Here is a 21,285-nt window from a genome sequence, read left to right as displayed (position 1 = left end):
GATGTGTTTGCGTGAGTACTCTGTGACTAGCACTTCTTAGGAATGTGTATTTTTGCAATATTAGCCCTGTTCTTGCCAGATTCTGTGAGTAGGTCCTGCCTCATACCAGGCCTTTGATACAAGGGCTTATGTCTCAGATTCTCTTCCTACTACATCGCCAGATGATGCTCCACTCCCTAAAGAGCCCAAAATAGAATTTAGGATTCCAGATTCCCAAATTCTTCTGCTGTCTAGCAAACAGCTGTATAAGGCACAAGCAAAGCACATGTAGAATTCCCCTCTAGTGGCCTCTTCTTACAGAAGACAACAGCCTATTACTGTTGTCGTTTACTCCTTTAGACTGAGCGGTAGAGGTCTGTGATGTGCATATTATGGTCCTGGATTAAAATGCAGATGGCCCATGTAGGGGGTACTATGGTTCTTTTTTTTTTTTTCCCCAGTTAGCTTAAAAAACCCCAGGACAGTTCATACTAAAAATGTTAAAAGAATGTTAAGGTTGCAAAATCAATCACTCAAGGGTCAGAAAACCCCAGAATTAAGGTGCAATCTTAATTCTGTCCTCTTGTGGAAATGCATTGTGTTATAGATTGATTTACATTATCATGTGTTTTACAGGATCCCTACCTTATGTAGCACACAGGAGAGACACTAAATAAGACACACAATTTTTAAATAAGAAGGTATGTTCTCCTGTGTTTAAGACACTGCACAGAACTGCTGGGTTCAATTAGACTTCCTATGAGATGTTGCCCAAGACTATCACAATGCATAAGTGCAAAGAAGCTAACTTAAAAGTTGGACAGGAATCATAAATCTCACATTTTCTAAATGGGTATTAGACATTGCAACCTTCATGTTCTTTTAACATAGTTTTTTTTTTAAAATATGTAGTTATGTCACATAAGACTGAAAGCCAGCCAGGCGTGCTTTTTTGGTATGAGGAGCTCTATCATGCACCAAAGACATTAGGTCTACAATGACAGAAGCATAAAAAACCCCATAGAGAACTGCTCCTCTTAGGAAATGGTAAACTCTGAAGCAGTAAACAAACATATGGTAATATCAAACCTAGGAAAATGCAACAGTTCCTTGCCTGTATAAAAAGGGGGGATTAAATAAGGCAACAGCAAAAGGAGTGCAGACCTTCCCACTTTCTCAGAGGGCTGCCTATGTTTCTGTGTTAAAACCATAAATAATATTCAAAATCTATGTAGCTAATGGCGTCTCAAAAATGTTAACAGGAACTTAGTCCCCAAATATACTTTTGACAAGAATTCATTCCCAGGCTGGACTGTGTAATTACTATTGATTCTAAAAAATTGGGGAAAATATAATTATTTTCTGTCTAACTTTTTAGCTGTAGTCTCTCCCTCAAAGAAATGCAGTTTAAATATTACTGTAATGGTTACATACCATGTGTCTTAGAAATACCCAAGAGTGAAAATAGTATCTGCTGAGCCTTCCTGAGCACACGGAATAGACTCACCCAATCTGGGAACAATAGCAGGTGACATCACTTAGCTAATTACACTCAAACTGAAGGCAACTACATTACAATTTTTATACACAGATTTAGTTAAATCTGTGGAAAAAAACCTGCTTTTCTGTGAAAGCACCGTGAACACAACGAAGGTCAAATTACAAATGTTTTCAGTTGTGTAACAAATATTTTGCACTTTTCTACAGCAGGCCATGAAATTTCCCCTTTCATCATCACCTCAGAAAAAGATTTTCTTTGGCTAATTCACATCCCATCTCTCCAACTCTTATCAGCTACACACTAGCACTGTTTTTCAGTAACTTTTTCCAATGCAAAAACAGAAGCGTTTTCAATCTGTCATTACTGTATTGTACAAAGCGTTGAAACCTCCCCACCACTACTAGTTTTTCAATAGGTCCTCAAATGTGAAATACCATACCTGAAATTAGAGAAAAATACACTGCATATGTTTCCTGTACTTCAAACATATTTATGTGCATTTTCTTTTCGCAGTCACTTTATACTCATGTGCAAGATGTCATAGTGAGAAAGCTTTCGAATAAAATATTTTCAGCACAGTATATATAAAAACCAACCAAAACATACATTCAGTTGTATAATTTAAATATGTACATGTTTCGGACCCTTATCTGCTGTACATGGGAGTTGAACTGCACCTGTCTATATTTCCTCTTTAGTTGAATTGAAGCTGTGATCCTCTATCTGTGTGAAGAATGTTTCCAGCATCCTTCACCATTATGAGGGTCAGAAGAGCAAACCAATTTATAGACTGTGATGTAATCTTCTAAAATACTAACATTTCCATAGTATTATTTAAAGCCATTGCTTGTTATATACCCTCTCAATTTTATCTGAGCTGAATGCTAAAATATGTTGAGAATGGAACTCTGCTATACATTTGACAGACAGTACAACCAGCCCAAGCAGGTACCATTTTTTTTAACTTGTTTTAATGCTATCTTATTTTTATTCAATAACTGCAGCTGAGACCAAGCAAGAGATGGTTGATTTTAAAGCTCTGAAAAAGACGGTTACTCACCGTAGTAACTGTTGTTCTTCGAGATGTGTTGCTCCTATCCATTCCAGTTAGGTGTGCGCGCCGCGCGTGCACGGCTCTTCGGAAGACTTTTACCCTAGCAACACTCGGTGGGTCGGCTGGGCGCCCCCTGGAGTGGCGCCGCTATAGCGCAGGATATATACCCCTGCCGACCCATCCGCTCCTCAGTTCCTTCTTGCCGGCTACTCCGACAGTGGGGAAGGAGGGCGGGTCTGGAATGGATAGGAGCAACACATCTCGAAGAACAACAGTTACTACAGGTGAGTAACCGTCTTTTCTTCTTCGAGTGATTGCTCCTATGCATTCCAGTTAGATGATTCCCAAGCCTTATGTAGGCGGTGGGGTCGGAGTTAGATGCTGCAGAATGCAAACTTCTGTGCCAAAGGCTGCATCATCTCTGGACACTTGGGCCAATGAGGCAAAGGTGTGTACTAGCTGCACGACACATCCCCTGAAAGGGTATGTGGGCCAAGAAGGCAGCAGGGAAGCCTGAGCCCTGGTGGAATGTGCAGTAAGGTGGCTCCATGGAACATGGGCTAAACACAGGAGGCGCAGATGCACCAGTCATCGAAGATGAAATCCTCTAGGAGGAGACAGGTATGTCCCTCGTCCGGTATGCCAGTACGATGAAGATTCGGGGGCGTTACGCAAGGGCTTTGTCCGCTCGATATAGATTGCGGACGCCCTACGGACGTCTAGGGAGGGCAATTGTTGCTCTCCTTGCGATGAGTGTGGCTTCGGAAAGAAGACCGGAAGGAAGCTATCCTGGACGATATGAGAGGCTGGCACCCCCTTTAGGGAGGAAGGCCGGATACGGTCACAACCGCACTTGTCCTTGAGAGACACAGTATACCGTGGGTCCATCGCGAGCGCCTGAAGCTCGGAGACTCGTCTGGCCGATGGAAAGGCTACAAAGAAAACTGTCTTGCAGGACAGGTATGCCAGCGAGCATGTCGTCAGTGTCCCGAATGGGCAATCATAAAACTGGCGAGAACCGGGTTGAAGACCCAGGTTGTGGCGGGGGCCAACTGGGGGGGGGGGGCGCGCGGGTATAAAGCTCCAAGTCCTTGAGGAATCTAGAAACCACAAGGCGTAAGAATACGGAGCGGCCACTCCCCGCTGGGTGGAAGGGAGAGATGGCTGCCAAGAGTGCCCTTAATAAGGGCCGCGCCATGTGCCGCTGTTTGAGACCAGAGGTAGTCCAAGACGGACTGGATCGGGACCTCGGCGGGAGAAACAGTGTGCGTTTCGTAGCAGCAGGAGAAACTCTTCCACTCTGCCAGATACGTTAACCGAGTGGAGGATCTCCTATCACCCAGGAGAATCCTGTAGAGCCGAGGCAGAACAATGTAATTCGGATCGGTTTAGCCACACAGCAGCCCTGCTGTGAGGTGCAGGGATTACCAGTCTGGGTGGTGAAGCTTGCTGCGATCCCGCGAAATGGGGTCTGGGCCAAGAGGTAGGGAAATAGGGTTGGCTACCGACAGGGGTAGCGACCTGGTGTACCAGTGCTGCCTGGGATACGCTGGAGCGATCATGATCAGGTGCGCTCTGCCCCTGTGGAGTTTTAGCAGGGCCCTGCAAGCCAGCGGGAACGGTGGAAATTGGACAGCCGATGGCTCATCCACGGCATCAGAAACCTCTCCAAGACTGAGCCCAGGGAGAGGTCTTGGAATGAGGAGGACTTCTCTCTGTTTTCGCTCACGCGGGAGCGAAGAGGGTTATGCGGGGAAAGACCCACTTCCGAAAAACGGAATGGATACCGTCCGGAGGGAACGACCACTTGTGAGACCGGAAGGATCTGCTGAGGCGATCCGCCAGCTGAAAAGCCTGGCATACAAGGCAGACTGCTCCCAGCTCTCGGACACTGATGCGTAAGGCCAGCTCTTGGGCCGACCAAAGGCCGTGAGTGCGAAGCTGACCCAGGTGAGCACGCAGCCGAGAGATGGGGTGTCCATCATGAGGGGCCCCGAGGGGTGAATGGAACAGCATCCCTGGATACACCAGGGAGGGCACTGACTCTCGGTCGAGGGAGCCTAGGATGCTCAGGGGGAACGAGACGACCAGGGTGGTATCTCTGCCCGGGTGGTACACCGAGGTGAGCCACGATTGGAGTGGACAGAGGCGAAGCCTGGCATGTTTGGAAACAAACGCGCAGACAGCCACGTGACTCAGGAAACCTAGGCCTGGGCGAGCCAAAGTTGTCGGGAAGGTCCGTAGACCTTGTACAATTGTTACCACCGCATGAAACCAAGGCTGAGGTAAGCAGGCTCTGGTGAGATTGGAGTCCAGGGTGGCTCCAATGAATTCTATTCCCTGTGTGGGAACCAGAGTGGATTTTACCATTGATGATCAGGCTTAGACACCGGAATAGGTCCGTGTCGATGCCCACAGGACTGGTACTTGGGCTCGGAGGTCCCTCGAACGAGCCAATGTGGAAGAGAAATGGGGATATGAAAATACGCGCCCGTCATATCGAGGGCGGCATACAGTCTCCGGCATCCAAGGGTGGGATGACGGTCCCCCTGGGAACCATGCGGAACCTATCCGCAGCGTGAACTTGTTGAGGACCCACAGGTCTAGGATATGTCTGAGACCTCCCTTCGCCTAGGGGATTAGGTTTCGTCCCTAGGCACCTCCTGTATAGCTCCGATGAAGAGGAGCGTCCGCACCTGTTGCAAGAGGAACCGCTCATGAGAGGGGTCCCTAAGAGGGACGAGGATGGTTAGAAGGACCTTAACCTTGAGGGCCTGATTGACGCCCACGACCGCATAAGTGACGCCTGCTGGCAAAGTCTTGTCTTTGTCTAGGCGCAGGGTAAGAGTGGTGAGGCTGGGGACGGAAAGGTCGGCGCTAAGCACCGGCGTGTGCATGCTAATAGAGAGCGGAAAGTGACCCTGCTTCCCTTCAGGCTTTGCAGCCTAGGGCCAGCTTTCTCAGAGAACAGGCCTTTGCCAGTGCAGGGCAAGTCCTGTATAGTCGACAGCAGCTGCGAGGGAAGGCTCGATAACCGGAGCCAGGAAATGCGCCTCGTGGCCACACCCGAGGCCAGGGTCATGGCAGCGAAGTCAGCTGCATCCAACTAGGCCTGGAGGGAAGCTCTATCCAGCTTCTTCCTTCGATCCAGGAGGGCATCAAACTCTTGACGTGAGTTCTGAAGAACTGACTCTGTAAAGTTGCCCACCGCCACCCGTAGTAGCGGCTAAGCAGGGCTTGCTAGTTTGCTACACAAAGTGGCAGGGCCCCCGCCGAGTACATCGTACGGCCCCGTAAGACCAGTCGCCTAGCCCCTTAAGATTTAGGAGCTGGTGCCTGCTGGCCATGGCGTTCCATCCCATTGAGGGACTGGACGACAAGGGAGCGGGGGGGAGGGGGGGTTAGATGTACCTAGGTACTCGTACCCCCTGGATGATGCTATGCACTTGCATTCCGATCAAAGGAGGGCCCGAGGAGTATGTTCCTGCCCCCGCCTCAGCTGGGGAGGAGGAAGAAGAAAGGCCAGGGACAAGCGGGTCCTGTGTGGGCTCGCACTCCTGGACGACCTCCTGATCCGGTGGGATCTGGGAGCCTGGTGGCTGACCGGGGCTTGCTCCGTACTGGTCGCAGGGGGACGGCTAATTGCCACCTCTGGCACCCAGAGCTCCGATGGAACGGAGCGAGAGGGGAGCACCGGTATGCCGCTGGCGTGGCAGTACGCCCATGGTGACTAGAAGGACCTCTGATAGGTCTCCTGGAAGACTCTGGAAGGCACATCGGAAAAGAGAGTACTGCGCATATGAAGTGTCCGCACGTGGCAACACTGATGCGTGACTGGGTGGCCCTGAAGGAGCTGAAGAGCCTTTGGTAGAGTCTCCTTCTCTAACTGACGTCGCTCGACTCGGCACCGGGGATCGGTACCGGGAAACATACCGGTACCGAGAACGAGACCTGCCACCGGAGCTGTGCTGGGCGGTCGACCGAGAGCGCGAGGCTCGACGTTCAGGAGTAGGTACGGGAGTCTCGGTGCCTGGGGCGGTGCCGGGAGCGGGATCGGTGCCGAATGTACCGGGCCAGTGAACGTGACGCTGGCCGGTGCCGCGAGTACTAAAGGTACCGCAATGGAGAACGGTGCCGAGACCACGAGCGGCGTCGGGACCGAGAACGTCTGCGGGACCGCGATCGGGGACGGTGCCGCTCTGCGGTGCCGACGCAGGGTGGCGTGAGCAAGACAGGCTCGCCAAAAGACCATATAACCCGCACCGGCGATGTCGGGGGTTAAGCAGCGCAGGCTCTGCCCTTGCCATCAACTCCCTCGCTGTGGAAATGTTCCCAGCGTGGAGGGAATAGTGAGCTCGACCACAGCTCACGCCGGGGAGCATTCAGGTGTTGGACTCAACGGCTCTTGCGAGGCCGTAGCCTACGGTGCTGATACTGTCGGTGCCGTAGCAGTCACCGGTGCCGGGCAGCCCGACGTAGTAGAGCGCTCGGGCTGCGGAGCGGGCCGCTCGGACGCCGCTGAAAAGCGAGCTCAACCACGGTTCGTACCGGGGAGCTTTCCAGCACCGGACACAACAGCTCTTGCCTGGCCGGAGTTAACGGTGTGGATAATGTTGGTGCCGCGGCAGACATCGGTGCCAGGCGATCCGACGGAGCATAGCGCTCGGCTGCGGAGCAGGCGGCTCGGACGCAGCTTCATAACGAGCTCGACCACGGTCCGTACCGGGGAGCTCTCCAGCACCGGACTCGACGGCTCTTGCCTGGCCGGAGTTAACGGCGCGGATATTGTCGGTGCCGCGGTAGACATCGGTGCCGGCGAACCGACTGAGCGTAGCGCTCGGCTGTGGAGCAGGCAGCTCGGACGCAGCGTCGTAGCGAGCTCGACCACGGTCCGTACCGGGGAGCTTTCCAGCACCGGACTCGACGGCTCTTGCCTGGCCGGAGTTAATGGTGCGGATATTGTCGGTGCCGCGGCCGACCTCGGTGCCGGGCGATCCGACTGTGCATAGCGCTCGGCTGCGGAGCAGACGGCTCAGATGCAGCGTCAAAGCGAGCTCGACCACGGTTCACGCCGGGGAGCTTTCCAGCACCGGACTCGACGGCTCTTGCCTGGCCGGAGTTAAAGGTGCGGATATTGTCGGTGCCGCGGCAGACATCGGTGCTGGGCGATCCGACTGAGCATAGCGCTCGGCTGCGGAGCAGGCGGCTCGGACGCAGCGTCATAGCGAGCTCGACCACGGTCCGTACCGGGGAGCTTTCCAGCACCGGACTCGACGGCTCTTGCCTGGCCGGAGTTAATGGTGCGGATATTGTCGGTGCCGCGGCAGACATCGGTGCTGGGCGATCCGACTGAGCATAGCGCTCGGCTGCAGAGCAGGCGGCTCGGACGCAGCAAGTATATTGTGCCTCTGCATCCTCCAGGAGAGGTAACCATGCCGAGTGGACGTCGGAGTCAGCGAGGGCCAGTGCCGGGAGGCCTTGGCGGCACCGGGGAACCGGTGCCGAGGGAGCGCTCCTTGAAGACTAACCAGCGCTCGGCGCCGAGAGCGGAGGAGCAAGAGCTGCCTCCCTCAGGAGCTGTTTGAGACGAAAGTCCCGCTCCCCTTTGTTCTAGGATCAAAGGCCCCGCGAATGCGGCACTTATCTGTCAGTTGAGAATCCTCGAGGCACTTAGGAGAGGATCTCTTGTCGGCAATGGCTTGTGGCCGGCCGAGCATTGTAAAACCCTGTGGACCGGGCATCGGACCCGGCACCGGGTGAGGGGAAGGGGATAAACCCCGAACCCCTGAAAATAAATCCTATACTACAAACAAATAAAGGTAACTACAACTATAAACTATACACTAAACGAGAGAAACTACGAGTAGCTAGGGAGGTGGAGGTCAGCTAAGCTGCGCTCCACTGTTCTAACGGCCGTCATGGGCGGAAAGAAGGAACCGAGGAGCGGATGGGTCGGCAGGGGTATATATCCTGCGCTATAGCGGCGCCACTCCAGGGGGCGCCCAGCCGACCCACCGAGTGTTGCTAGGGTAAAAGTCTTCCGAAGAGCCGTGCACGCACGGCGCGCACACCTAACTGGAATGCATAGGAGCAATCACTCGAAGAACCACCATAATTTTTGCCCAGGGAAGAAATAAATGAATTCTCTTTCTCTGACAGTCTTTGTTCTGTCCAGGTAATTTAATAGCCTGACACATATACTGGTGATCATAGAACCATAGAATATTAGGGTTGGAAGGGACCTCAGGAGGTATCTAGTCCAACTCCCTGCTCAAAGCAGGACCATCCCCAACTAAATCCCCAAATGGCCCCCTCAAGGATTGAACTCTCAACCCTGGGTTTAGCAGGCCAATGCTAAACCACTGAAAAGGAAGTGTGATGTCTTGATTTAAAAAATGGTAAAAAGAAACAACTGAGTAAAACTTGAGACAATAAAAAACTGTTTGCATCCGAAGAAGTGGGTATTCACCCACAAAAGCTCATGCTGCAAAACGTCTGTTAGTCTATAAGGTGCCACAGGATTCTTTGCTGCTTCTACAGAACCAGACTAACACGGCTACCCCTCTGATAAACTATTAAGTCAGTTACTGGTTCAAAGAGTAGCTCATCTTCCAGCTGGCTACAGGAGTATGACTAGAGGACACAGTTTTACCACTGCCTCGGAGAGCCTGGCAATGTCAGAATAAGCAGCTTGAGATGTTTTCCCCCATATATAAATCAAAGGTGACTAAGGTAGTCAGATGCATCTTTAAGAGAGATGCTGAGGGTCAGACCTTCAACAAATCATCACAAAGAAAATGAAGGCAAGTTTCAACTGTTGTTGATTTTGGACAGATTTTAGCACTCCAGTATTTGAAAATGTGTTAGACATGGCACTTGACTTTGGATGTGGAGTCTTTCTAGATTGTAGGAAGACATCAACTAACTGTTTGGCATACCCAGAGTCTTCAAAATATTTGTTCTCTTAAGTTCCAGCCCATCAGTTTGAACCTGACAGGGTACTGGCAACACTGGGTCCTGTATGTCTCTGGAGAGAGGTTACGTCCATGGACAAGAGGCTGATATTTACACCGGTCGAGAGAATCCACACCTGTGGGCCTATTAGGATGACACTGGTCCCATCACTCCTCTTCTATATACATCCTGAGACAGTTTGCGCTCATTCACCTTTCATTACCTGGTACCAACTCCTCAGAATCCCCATAATCTTTCCAGGACGCTCAAATAGACACTTGTGGATGTTCAGGTGGTCTCTTTTGTGAATCTGATGATTCAAGAACCTTAAAACAAAAGCTTCAAAAAGCCCCCAGAAGCAGTCAGATTTATAGAGCTGAAAAAAAAGTCTCTCTAAAGGAAGAGGGAGAAGTCCCTCTGGCTAAAAATGTGAAACCAAGAGGAAAAAAATCCTCCAGATTCTTCTCTCTTGAACCAAGCTGAGCTTAAAAAGAAAGAAAGAGAGTGCTCTCATGGAAGACTCTTGTAGCTCCCTCTTCAACTATGGAAATTATATCACCCTTGATAGGGATTAGGATGCAGCAACTCTCTCAACACTTAACATTGTCTTTGTTCTCTCAATGAAATCCTAAGGAAGGCATCCTTGGGCACAGAGTCAGATGGATAACAAATTATGTACTTCCCACTTTTGGGAAGTTCTGTTGAAAGAGACCACTACCACGCCATGGCTAAGGGATCGTGGATCAGACAGCACAAAAAACAACATACTTAAGGCTACAGAGCTCTGCTATCCTTTAATATACACCATCTTCTTTGCTCTATTATCATACAAACTGACAATTCTGCAATCAGTTTATATTAAAAAATAATAATCAGGGATCCACATGAAGCAGTCCCCTAGCCAAGGAAATCAAAGAGTTGCTTGTCTAAGAGACACACAGGCTAAAGAATGGCTGCATGAATTGAGTGATGGAAACCACTATGGGGCATAGCCTTCAAAGCAGGACAGGAGAAGAAGTGACAGTGGTCTGACCATTTGGTTCCCTTTCATTCCTCACTGCACCCAACTCACTCAGTTTTGCTAGGTGCAGGGGAGACTTCAGCCACTCAATATTAATAGCTGTACTAGTAAGCCATGAAGAGGGCTCTGGCAACGATGGCATCAACCATACCTGGGTGTCAGCCCTGGTAGAAAGACAAGGTTTATGGTGCAGAACCACCCTAAGGATCCTCTGAATGTTGAGAAGTCTGCCCTAGGAGAGGTAGGTCTTGTTTAATTACCCACCCTGGCACGTGGAGGATGTAGCTGGTAGCATGAGAAAGAGAATCGCCTCCATTTCAGACTCTCACTACAATTTGCTTTCTTCCGGCCTTTCTATCTGCTCTGCCCATGGAATGGACAGGTCAAGTTCTGCTGGACAGAAGGCAGAAGGATCATTCCTAAGTGCTGGGCAAGCAACTCCTGAGAGGGGGCAGTGTTGGCGCCAAACTTTCAGTACTAGAGCAATCCACCCACCTGCCTTGTGGGAAGTGAGAAGCAGCTTGTTAGTTCCAGGTCATGGGCGTCTCATGGAGAAAGTTGAAAGCATATTTCTGGAGGTTTGTAACCTTTGTTGGGCTGATACTCTCCTGAATGGTCTTGTGAGAATAGCACCGGTGAATGGTAGGAGGGCAGAGCTGCTAATTCCCAACAAAGGATGACACAGGAATAAGAACCTTGTCCTACAGATCTTGGCTCCCGAGAGCAGAGCTGTTGATTTTGTCATGCTGCCAATTGGCTGGCCAGTCTAACTATAACATCCCCAGTCTACTCACCCACCCCCATGTCTGTTAAAGGGCAGCAGTGAAAGGGCACTAGAAATTCTGCTGCCCTGAGACAGGAATAAGCTGTGCTGAGGAACTGTTCCCTCAATGCCACTCCCCATTTGGCATTTAATTGTAGTCTGGCCCTCTGCTCCGGTGAGTGCTGTTAAGCACAGAGCTAATATTGCAATGATAGGCCAAGCTGGACAATGGGAAAGATGCTGTATGCACCTGCACCTCTCAGCGTGAACCTTCCCACAATCCTATTAATAAGGGTTTGCGGCAGTTCAGCTCCTCTCCTACATAATGCATGGGAGGACAGCATATGCTTTGCAGGGACTGATGTCTATACAGAATGACCTGGATATATACCTCACTCTAGTTGGTTGAAGAGGATGCCAAAACACTATAACTGCCTCTCAAAGACACTCACATCAGGACTATAAAGCCTCTTTTGCTTACTAAGTAACTTCACTGCCTCATACATTTAAAAAAATGTAAAATACTTAAAGGGTTTATTTACATTTTTTAAAATGTAAACAGCAACAATCCATCCACTCCCTTCAAATGTGAGTGAAAAATGTGTTATGCTAACTACATTCAAGGTCACAAATATCAAATTTGATTGTTAACTGAGTAATAAAGGGGAAAAACCCTCCTGGTGATCAGCAGTGTTCTGATAAATTGGCTGTTTGGGTGACTAAGGAAAGAGGTGTCTGATCAGCAACAGCAGTGACTTTTTTAAGTACATCAGACGCAGCAAGCCTGCCAAACGACTAATGGGGGCCACTGGACGATTGAGGTGCTAAAGAAACACTCAAGGAAGACCAGGCCGTTGTGGAGAAGCTAAATTAATTCTTTGCATCAAGTCTTCACTGCAGATGATATGAGGGAGATTTCCACACCTAAGCCATTCTTTTTAGATGACAAATTTAAGGTGTAAATAGAGGAGATTTTGGAAGAAATTGATCAATTAAACAGTAATAAGTCACCAGGATCAGATGGTATCACCCAAGAATTGTGAAGTAATTCACACATGAAATTGCAGAAGTACTAACTATGATATATAAGCTACTGCTTAAATAAGCCTCTGAACCAGATGATTGGCGTATAACTAATGTAATGCTGATTTTTTAAAAAGGTTCCAGAAACAATCCTGGCAATTACAGGCCGGCAAGCCTCACTTCAATACCAACCAACTGGTTGAAACTATAGAAAAGAAGAGACTTATAAGACATCTAGAAGAATACGATTTGTTGGGGAAGAGTAAACATGGCTTTTGTAAAGGGTATTATGATTCACCAGTTTATTACAATTCTTTGAGTGTGTCAACAAACATAGGTACAAGGGTGATCCCCTGGATATACTGTACTTAGCCTTTCAGAAAGCCTTTGACTCCATGCTCTGGGAGTCCTTAAGCCTCTGACTGCCAGATGCTGGGACTGGTCAACAGGGGATGGATCACTCAAAAATTGCCCCGTTCTGTTCATCCCCCCAAAGCATCTGGCACTAGCCACTCTCAGAGACAGGATACTGGGCCAGATCAACCATTGGTCTGACCCAGTATGGCCTTTCTTATGTTCTTAAGGTCCCTCATCCAAAGGCTCTTAAGCAACGTAAGTAGTTACAGGGTAAGGAGGAAGGTCCTCATGGATCAGTAACTGGTTAAAAGATAGGAAACAAAGGGTAAGAATAAATGGTCAGTTATCACAGTGGAGAAGTTAAAAGAACGGGGTCCCTCAAGGATCTGTACTGGGATCAGTACAAGTTCAACATATTCATAAATGATCTGGAAAAAGTGATAAACAGTGAGGTGGCAAAGTTTGCAGATGATACAAAATTACTCAAGATAGTGAAGTCCAAATCAGACTCCAAAGAGTTACAAAGGGATCTCACAAAACTGGCCAACAAAATGGCAGATGAGATTCTGTGTTGATAAATTCAAAGTAATGCACACTGGAAAACACAATCTCAACTATAAACTACAGAATGACGGGGTCTAAATTATCTGTTACTCAAAAAAAAAAAAAAAAAAAGATCTTGCACCATTGTTGAAAGTTCTCTGAAAACATTCTCTCAATGTGCAGCGGCAGTCAAAAAAGCTAACAGAATGTAAGGAACCATCAGGAAAGACTCAAAATATCATACTGTGTGCAGATGTGGGCGCCCCATCTCAAAAAAGATATATTGGAAAAGGTTCAGAAAAGGGCAACAAAAATGATTAGGGGTATGTAACGGCTTCCGTATGAGGAGAGATTAATAAAACTGGGACTTTTCAGCTTGGAAAAGAGACGACTAAGGGAGGATATGATAGAGGTCTATAAAATCATGACGGGTGTGGAGAAGGTAAAGAAGGAAGTGTTATTTACTCCTTCTCATAACACAAGAACTAGGGGTCACCAAATGAAATTAATAGGCAACAGGTTTAACATACACAAAAGGAAGTATTTTTTCACACAACGCACAGTCAACCTGTGGAACTCTTTGCCAGAGGATGTTGTGAAGGCCAAGGCTATAACAGGGTAATACTGCGTGCAGTTCTGGTTGCCCCATCTCCAAAAAGATATACACCTCTACCCCAATATAACGCGACCCGATATAACATGAATTCGGATAGAATGTGGTAAAACAGCACTCCGGGGGGGCGGGGCTGCGCACTCTGGTGGATCAAAGCAAGTTTGATAGAACGCGGTTTCAACTATAACGCAGTAAGATTTCTTGGCTCCCAAGGACAGCATTATATCAGGGTAGAGGTGTATTAGAATTGGAAAAATTAGACAAAAGGACAAAAAAAATTATTAGGGGTATGGAACAACTTCCATATGAGGACAGATTAAAAAGACTGACTGGTTCATCTTAGAAAAGAGATTATGAAGGAGGGAATATGACTGAGGTTTATAAATTCAGGAATGGCAAGGAGAACATGAATAGGGAAGTGTTATTTATCCCTTCACATAATGCAAAAACCATGGTTCACCCAAATGAAGTCAATAGGGAGCAGGTTTAAAACAAACATAAGGAAATACTTCACACAATGTACAGTCAATCTGTAGCACTCATTGTTGGAGATGTTATGAAGGCCAAAAGTATAGCTGGTTTCAAAAAATAATTAGATAAGTTAATGGAGGACAGGTCCATCCAGGACTACTAGCGAAGATGGTCAGGGACACAATCCCATTGTCTGGGTGCTCCTAAACGTCCCACTGCCTGAATCTGGGACTGGACGACAGGGGATGGATCACTCAACAATTGCCCTGTTCTGTTCCTTCCCTCTGAAGCATCTGGCACTGGCCACTGTCGGAAGACAGGATATTGGGCTAGATAGATCCTTGGTATGGCCATTCTTATGTTCTCTAAGAAATGAAGCATACACCCATACCCGCTGTTTCCTGCTGCTGGTTGGGAGGAGCATGGGACATTTTAAAAAGGAAGCTGCTCTCTCACTTTCTGCAGTATAGCGTATGGGAAGATTCTGCAAATGAAGATGTTCCTCTTCTGACCCAGCTTCCAACAGCTGACAATAACATGGAAAGGGAAGAGACAGAAATTAGACATGGGTGCTGTGAATTCCACTGGCAAGTTGGACGCGCCCTTTTCCATTGGCATAAATCTCCTGTTTCTAGCCCAGCAGGGATGCAACTTCGCACTGGGACAGGACTGAATATTTCTCATTGTAAGCCTTTGTGTAATTTAGAAGGGAAATAAGGAAATATTTCACGGGCTAAGCACTTCAAAATAAATTAAAAGGTGGCAGTTTAAAGACGCTCAGAGGTTTGAGATCTTTTGTGGGAAATGGATTAGTAGACAGAGGGAAAGTTTAAGAGTCATGGATTTCGTTTGTCACATGAATTTGTAATTTATTTCATAGCCATCTTTCCCACATAGGTGGTATATATGTCTGAACATATGCATGTACTCACACACACTAACGTATTTGACTGGAAGAGAACATAAATCCTTTTGTTTTGCTCAACATGCTATTCTCTTACCTGAATTAGGAGAGATGTGTAAACTGCTCATGTCTTTGGACATGCCATTGGTTTTGGGACTGGAGATGGGTGCACAAGCTGATGTCGCTCGAGGTGGCCTCTTTCCTGGCACTTTCACAGTAGTTCTCAAAAGGTCGATTTCTTTTCCGTGAACGTTCTGCATATAGTCCTGCAGAGAAACAAACCAATTAAAAAAAATTAAAAGGTACAAGAAACCTAGAAGATAGAATAGTATATTAAGAAGTGGAGACTAAAAGTGGGCAAAGCTTTTCGTAATTCTTGTTTATCAAACACATAAATGCACCAAGAGGACAGATCTTAATGCAGAAAGAGGTTGGTTAGTGGCTTGAATAGAAACAACCACCTGTTTTCCAGGATTCCACAGCACAGCAAATTACACTCATCTTCTTTATACCCATACAGGGGCCTTTGCATCTGTTCTCCAAAGATAATTCTTTTACAGAATTCTCTAAAAGTATGTGGGGTGACCAGTGTAATAGTATTGTCATGTAGACTTAGCCAGACTAATAGCTACTATATCTGGAGCTACCAGATATTTCAAGAATAGGGCCAAAAATTAAGTGGTTAGTATGCTAGTGGTACAAAACGGCATGTACAAAAACCAGAGTTGCATATTTCTGAGTTCCTCAATTCCATAGGTAACTATGCAAATAAAATGGGTTGAAACTATCCTATAGCGTTCTCTTTTTTTAAATTCTTAGTTGCCAGGCTAACATTTATTTTTGTGATAATGACGACGTTCTCTTCAGGGCTGTTTCCCCATTAGGTAATTGATACGATTCCATAATGTTGAGATTAGGAAGGCTGAATTAAAGGCAGAAGGATTAAAATAGTTTGGCACATAGGCCTGTTATAGGTCCAAATCACTGCAACTCTTATATGGCTACAATTTGGTAGATTATTTCTTTTCCATAAATACCACTTCACCTTTGACATAGCAATACACATTTTACAATATGAAATACACATTCTGTTTAAAACATGCTGAACTCTGCTAGTGGGGCAATACTTATTTTCTGGTCGACGTATCCAATTTGATAAAGAAATTATATCAGCTTTCTTCAGGTTGTTTGCAAATGCAGTGAATATCTACATGGTATAAAGGGGAATCGGAACAGTTCACTGGAGGTATTAGAGTGCAGAGCGACACCGAAAATTAAGTATCAGAAGGGTAGCCAAAAATTAAAAAAAAACCTCCCTTCACTAGTTTCTGGATACAGTACAGGATGAAAAGAATAGCTCCCCTTATAAAACATCAACTTAGTATAACTTTCTTGTTCAATGCCAATTCTTCACAAATTAAAATACAATAAGAGGAACGTAATTGAGCATTTATTGCTTATGGGCTCTAAAATGAGGCTAATCAGATAGTGACTAAACCTCAGCATGCGCTCTTTTAATAGACACATTTTATTTAACATACAATAACTGATGTATTCCATTTACATTTTGCTAATGGAGAAGTTTAAAGTGTTTTCCACAAATTCTGGAACTGGAGAGAGTACACAAATCACCTTTAACCCTCAGTTTTGGAAATGTCTCAGGCACAGATTAAGTTGCCTTAAACAGAGAAGGAATCAGGTTTGAAAGTGAGGTATAAACTTACTGAAGAAAGGGTAAATGAATGTTGGGAAGCAGGGAATAAATATACTGTAACTATTATTTTACTATTAAACAAAGGTGCCCAAACAAAACAGAAGCTCCACAAGCACTAAATGACAGTTTACATTATTGCTTTCTATGGATGTATTGAATGCACATGACAAAGACCCTTTCATTCTGTGCTGGATGCATAACAATAATCCTGTACATTTCCCCGCAGAGGGAGAGAGGAAAGCACTGAGCTTCCCTCCACTAGGATGTCAACTCGCTCCTAGCCCTGCATCCACCCATCTTAGATCTGTACTTGAGGAATTAAAGTTACAACTACAAAATAATGCAGCATGTTCAGAAGTGTGATGTGTGGTTTGATCAGATTAGAACAGATGAGGGTCTCGCTGTCATCTGGAATATGCTGTGTTAAAGAGAAGAGAGCAAGTCTGATTTTGATATGCAAATGTTACAGATGTAACTCCCCTAGATGTTAGTTGTAGAAAATGCTGATCTGAGAAAAAAGGGGAAAAAACCCTTTAACAAGGCATGAGGGTAATTCAAAGCCAAGTACTTTTAAACAGCACTTAACAAGTCCCTAGAGCCTACTCAACAGCGGGCCACCCCAGAAGTGCCATCTTCTGCCCCTCAACAGCTTGAAAAAGTAGTAATTGCAAATCCATTTGCATTTTTCTTCTCAAGTTGTCCATGTTCATCATTCAGCACTGTGAAAAAAACAAGCACCAGAGCAAAGGGAACCCTCCCCAAATGCGTCAATAACAAGATAACGGAGTGCCTGAATCCCCCCGCACTCCTGCTCTTACACCTTTGCCATCCGCTTGTTTTTCACATTTCACTCCTAATTATGTTGCATCTATTGCCATACACTTAATTAGCTGCATTAATGTGATTTCTTTTCACATAGTCAAGCAATTAAGAGCTATGATTGAGTTTCATTCAATTAGCCTCAACAAACATGCTAATTGATGTCCCAGATGCAAATGAGGTGCAATGAGAGAAACCTGCTAGCAATCGAGAGTTGTGTCAGAGACACAGCTCTCAGCTTGCTGACAGAAGCACAGCTTAACATGGCGACCACCTTCTGTGGAGCTGCCTTCCGAGGAAGGGAGATAAGCCATTAATGTCTCAGTGTACCAAACAGATCCCTACAGGAATAATGTGCAGCACTGAATCAAATCAATGTCGTCTCCAATTCTCACAGCAATGGCTGGTAGCCGCACTGTAAGTGGGGAAAATGCGAGGCACTTTACTAGGATTTGGTGGGCGTTACTACCACATTATAACTACCACGTACACAACTTCTTTATCTAAAAAGTGTTCATCTAATCTCCGAGCTTATGAAATACTACATAGATAATGGCCTACAGTTATCAGTAACTGGCGACTTCATCTTAGTCAGCTGTGGGGCATGCTGGTACTTGAAGTTAAGCCTAGAACACATCAATCAATCAATAATCTCTAAAAATACACTCACTATATTGATTCTCATTGCTTTTCATCCTGAGGTAACACCTTTAGCAGTCTGCTCAAATATAGCGCCACTGAGTGTTAATTTGACTACTCAAGGCAAGTGACTATTATCTATAAGACTAAATTAACTACTAAAGTATCTGTGATTGCCATAGAAAGGACAAATACTTGTGGAAGCAACAAAATGTTATTTGATAACACCTCAAAATGAATTGCCCATAGTGAAAAGACATGCTATGCAATAATACAGCTTTCTTTTCAGAAAAACAGTAAATGGAAATATAATTAAGTTAAACAATGAAATGGATGGAAGCTGTTTAGGCAAACACACTGACTGACGAAAGAGATAGATATGACTTGCCTTTCTAAATAGGCCTCGTCTTGAGAATATTTAATAATGGCATTTAAGGATGTTCCTTACTGACTGGAACAATAATTGCAATGAAAACATTACCCAACTGTTGGTATACATTCACGTGGGCTTCAGTTTTTTAAAATCACTCACACACACAAAATTCAGTGAACTCAGGTGTCCAATTATCACACATTCATTCCCAAGAGAATTAGAATCCTCTTTTATACAAAAAAAAAATCTAATAAAAACAGCTATGAAGAATTCTTCAACAAAACCACTATTCATGTCATGGACACACACAATCTTGTCTAGAGGTGAAAAAAAATCAAACTTTAATTTTCAAGACTTAAGAAAGGAACCACAAAAATGTCCCTCCATATATCACATAACATTGGGCACAGTAGTTTAATTTCTTCTCTACACTACTGTCTGCACATGAGAATATGCCTTTATTTCAGCACCCCTTCAAATAAGAAAAAAATCAGAACATAGCTCCATCAGGTTCGAAGGACTGTACAATGCTCTCTTAAAACAGACACACAGTTTATTTTAAAGGCAGAACTATAGGATATGAACTATAGAATATGCCTTTATTTCAGCACCCCTTCAAATAAGAAAAAATCAGAACATAGCTCCATCAGGTTCGAAGGACTGTACAATGCTCTCTTAAAACAGACACACAGTTTATTTTAAAGGCAGAACTATAGGACCACGCTCATTCCTGCTCTATGTTCCTTCCATTCGCATGTTGCCTGTCTGGACTCTACACTCCTTGGCACAGGAACTATATTTGTAATATGATTTAAGTGCATAGCACACTACATTGTGGAGGAAATACAGATAAATAAATTACCACAGTTATCAGCTGCATTTCACTTTTTCTTCTCCTAAACCTAGTTTATTATGCAAGAACACTCTCCATGCGTTTGTGGCTACACCACATTTAAACAGTTACACCTGCAAGCACCCAGCCACTTTTGTTTCTACAACCTGACTAATAAGCTAAGAACAGCTAGTGAAATGTTACAAACTAATAAAATATGCAAACTGAATTTTTAGATACCAAATACCATAAACTTACTTCAGGTTTAAAATCCACCATATCTCCGGTGCATTGCTCCTTGTGGTTAAACAACACTTGTGCGAAGTAGGTGTGAAATACTACCATTCCCATTACTTTGCACAGTGGTAAATAACTATACAAAGAGCAAAGTAGTATAACCCACACACCTCCTGGGTGTGGAGTTCTGTCCCATCTAGTGGCATTGAGCCCTGACTTAGGGCTTGGCTACACTTACATATTTGCAGCGCTGCAGCAGGGTGTGAAAACACACCCTCTGCAGCGCTGCAAATTGCGGCGCTACAAAGCGCCAGTGTAGTCAAAGCCCCAGCGCTGGGAGCCGCGCTCCCAGCGCTGTCCGTTATTCCCCACAGGGAAGTGGAGTACGGACAGCGCTGGGAGAGTTTTCTCCCAGCGCTGGCGCTTTGACTACACTTAGCGCTTCAAAGCGCTGCCGCGGCAGCGCTTTGAAATGCAAGTGTAGCCAAAGCCTTAGAGAGAGAGAAAATGAGTCTGCTCTACAGCCTTAGCTAACAGTGAGTTGACTTTTAGTTCATGAGGTAAAGGCTCATTCACTAAGCTCCAGAGGTCCCAGGTTCCATCCTGCCTGCTGACGACCGGGGTCGGTCAGTGTTACAGAAGCAGAGACTGAGCTTGAGTATTGCAAAGCAAGCGAGACCTTTAAAAGGGAATGAAATGATTAAGTAGGTAGCTATAGACCATGGGCGACTAAGTAGGAGAGTTCTGCACTGCTTTATGTGATATACAAAAATGAGTGACTCAGAGTCTTGCTGCCAAAGCAGACCAGGACTGGGAGACACTGTGCCTTGTATCGTTGCTACTGGACAGTTCTGAAATTACAGTGAAAGGTCCAATGTTGCAGTGTGCTCCTCCTTGTACAGAAACCATATCATCTCTTTCCCTGGGAGGCCTCAGAGGGGGGGATTCTTAGGACTCCCTCTGGTTGCATTCGGATGGACTATAGTTGGAGCAGCCCTTCTCCACAATCCTTCCCCTCATACAATAGAATACACATACTGTTTACCATGATTAGGGCCCTACTGAATTCACAGTCCATTTTGGTAAGTTTAATCGTTACAAGATTTAAAAAATCTTAAATTTAATAGTTTCAGATATTTAAATGACCGTGTTGTAACTGTGGGGGTCCCAACCCAAAAGGAGTGTGTGTGTGGGGGGGGGGGGAGGGGGGGTGTTACAAGACTATTGTAGGGAGGTTGCGATATTGCCATCCTTACCTCTGCACTGCTGCTTGTGACAGCACTGCCTTCAGAGCTTGGCTCCCAGCCAGGAGGTGCAGCGCTTCCTGCAGCTGGCAGAGGTTCACTGAGGTGGGTATGACCTGGCCTGGGAGCAGCCCATACTGGGGAAGAGGAAGTCCCATCCCTGCCGGGGCAGAACTAGCAGCTGGAGCCTGGTGCATTGTAGGAGCCCTGCCCCTCCCCGACTCTGGGCCTGGCGCTCAGGTTT

General features: G+C 46.1%; 1 protein-coding gene across 13 annotated transcripts in view; it reads right to left on the bottom strand.

Annotated features, from left to right (window-relative positions):
• The window catches only part of AGAP1 (ArfGAP with GTPase domain, ankyrin repeat and PH domain 1), a 634,072-nt gene that overhangs the window by 182,222 nt on the left and 430,565 nt on the right, over window positions 1–21,285 (bottom strand). For all 13 annotated transcript variants that reach the window (XM_039494096.1, XM_039494097.1, XM_039494092.1 and 10 more), the window contains one exon: window positions 15,281–15,449. In XM_039494096.1, coding sequence (XP_039350030.1) covers window positions 15,281–15,449 — 169 coding nt within the window. The remainder of the gene's footprint in view (window positions 1–15,280; window positions 15,450–21,285) is intronic.

The sequence above is a fragment of the Mauremys reevesii genome, linkage group 11, assembly GCF_016161935.1.
Source record: "Mauremys reevesii isolate NIE-2019 linkage group 11, ASM1616193v1, whole genome shotgun sequence".
NCBI lineage: Eukaryota > Metazoa > Chordata > Testudines > Geoemydidae > Mauremys > Mauremys reevesii.
This window is presented reverse-complemented; position numbering and strand designations above follow the sequence as displayed.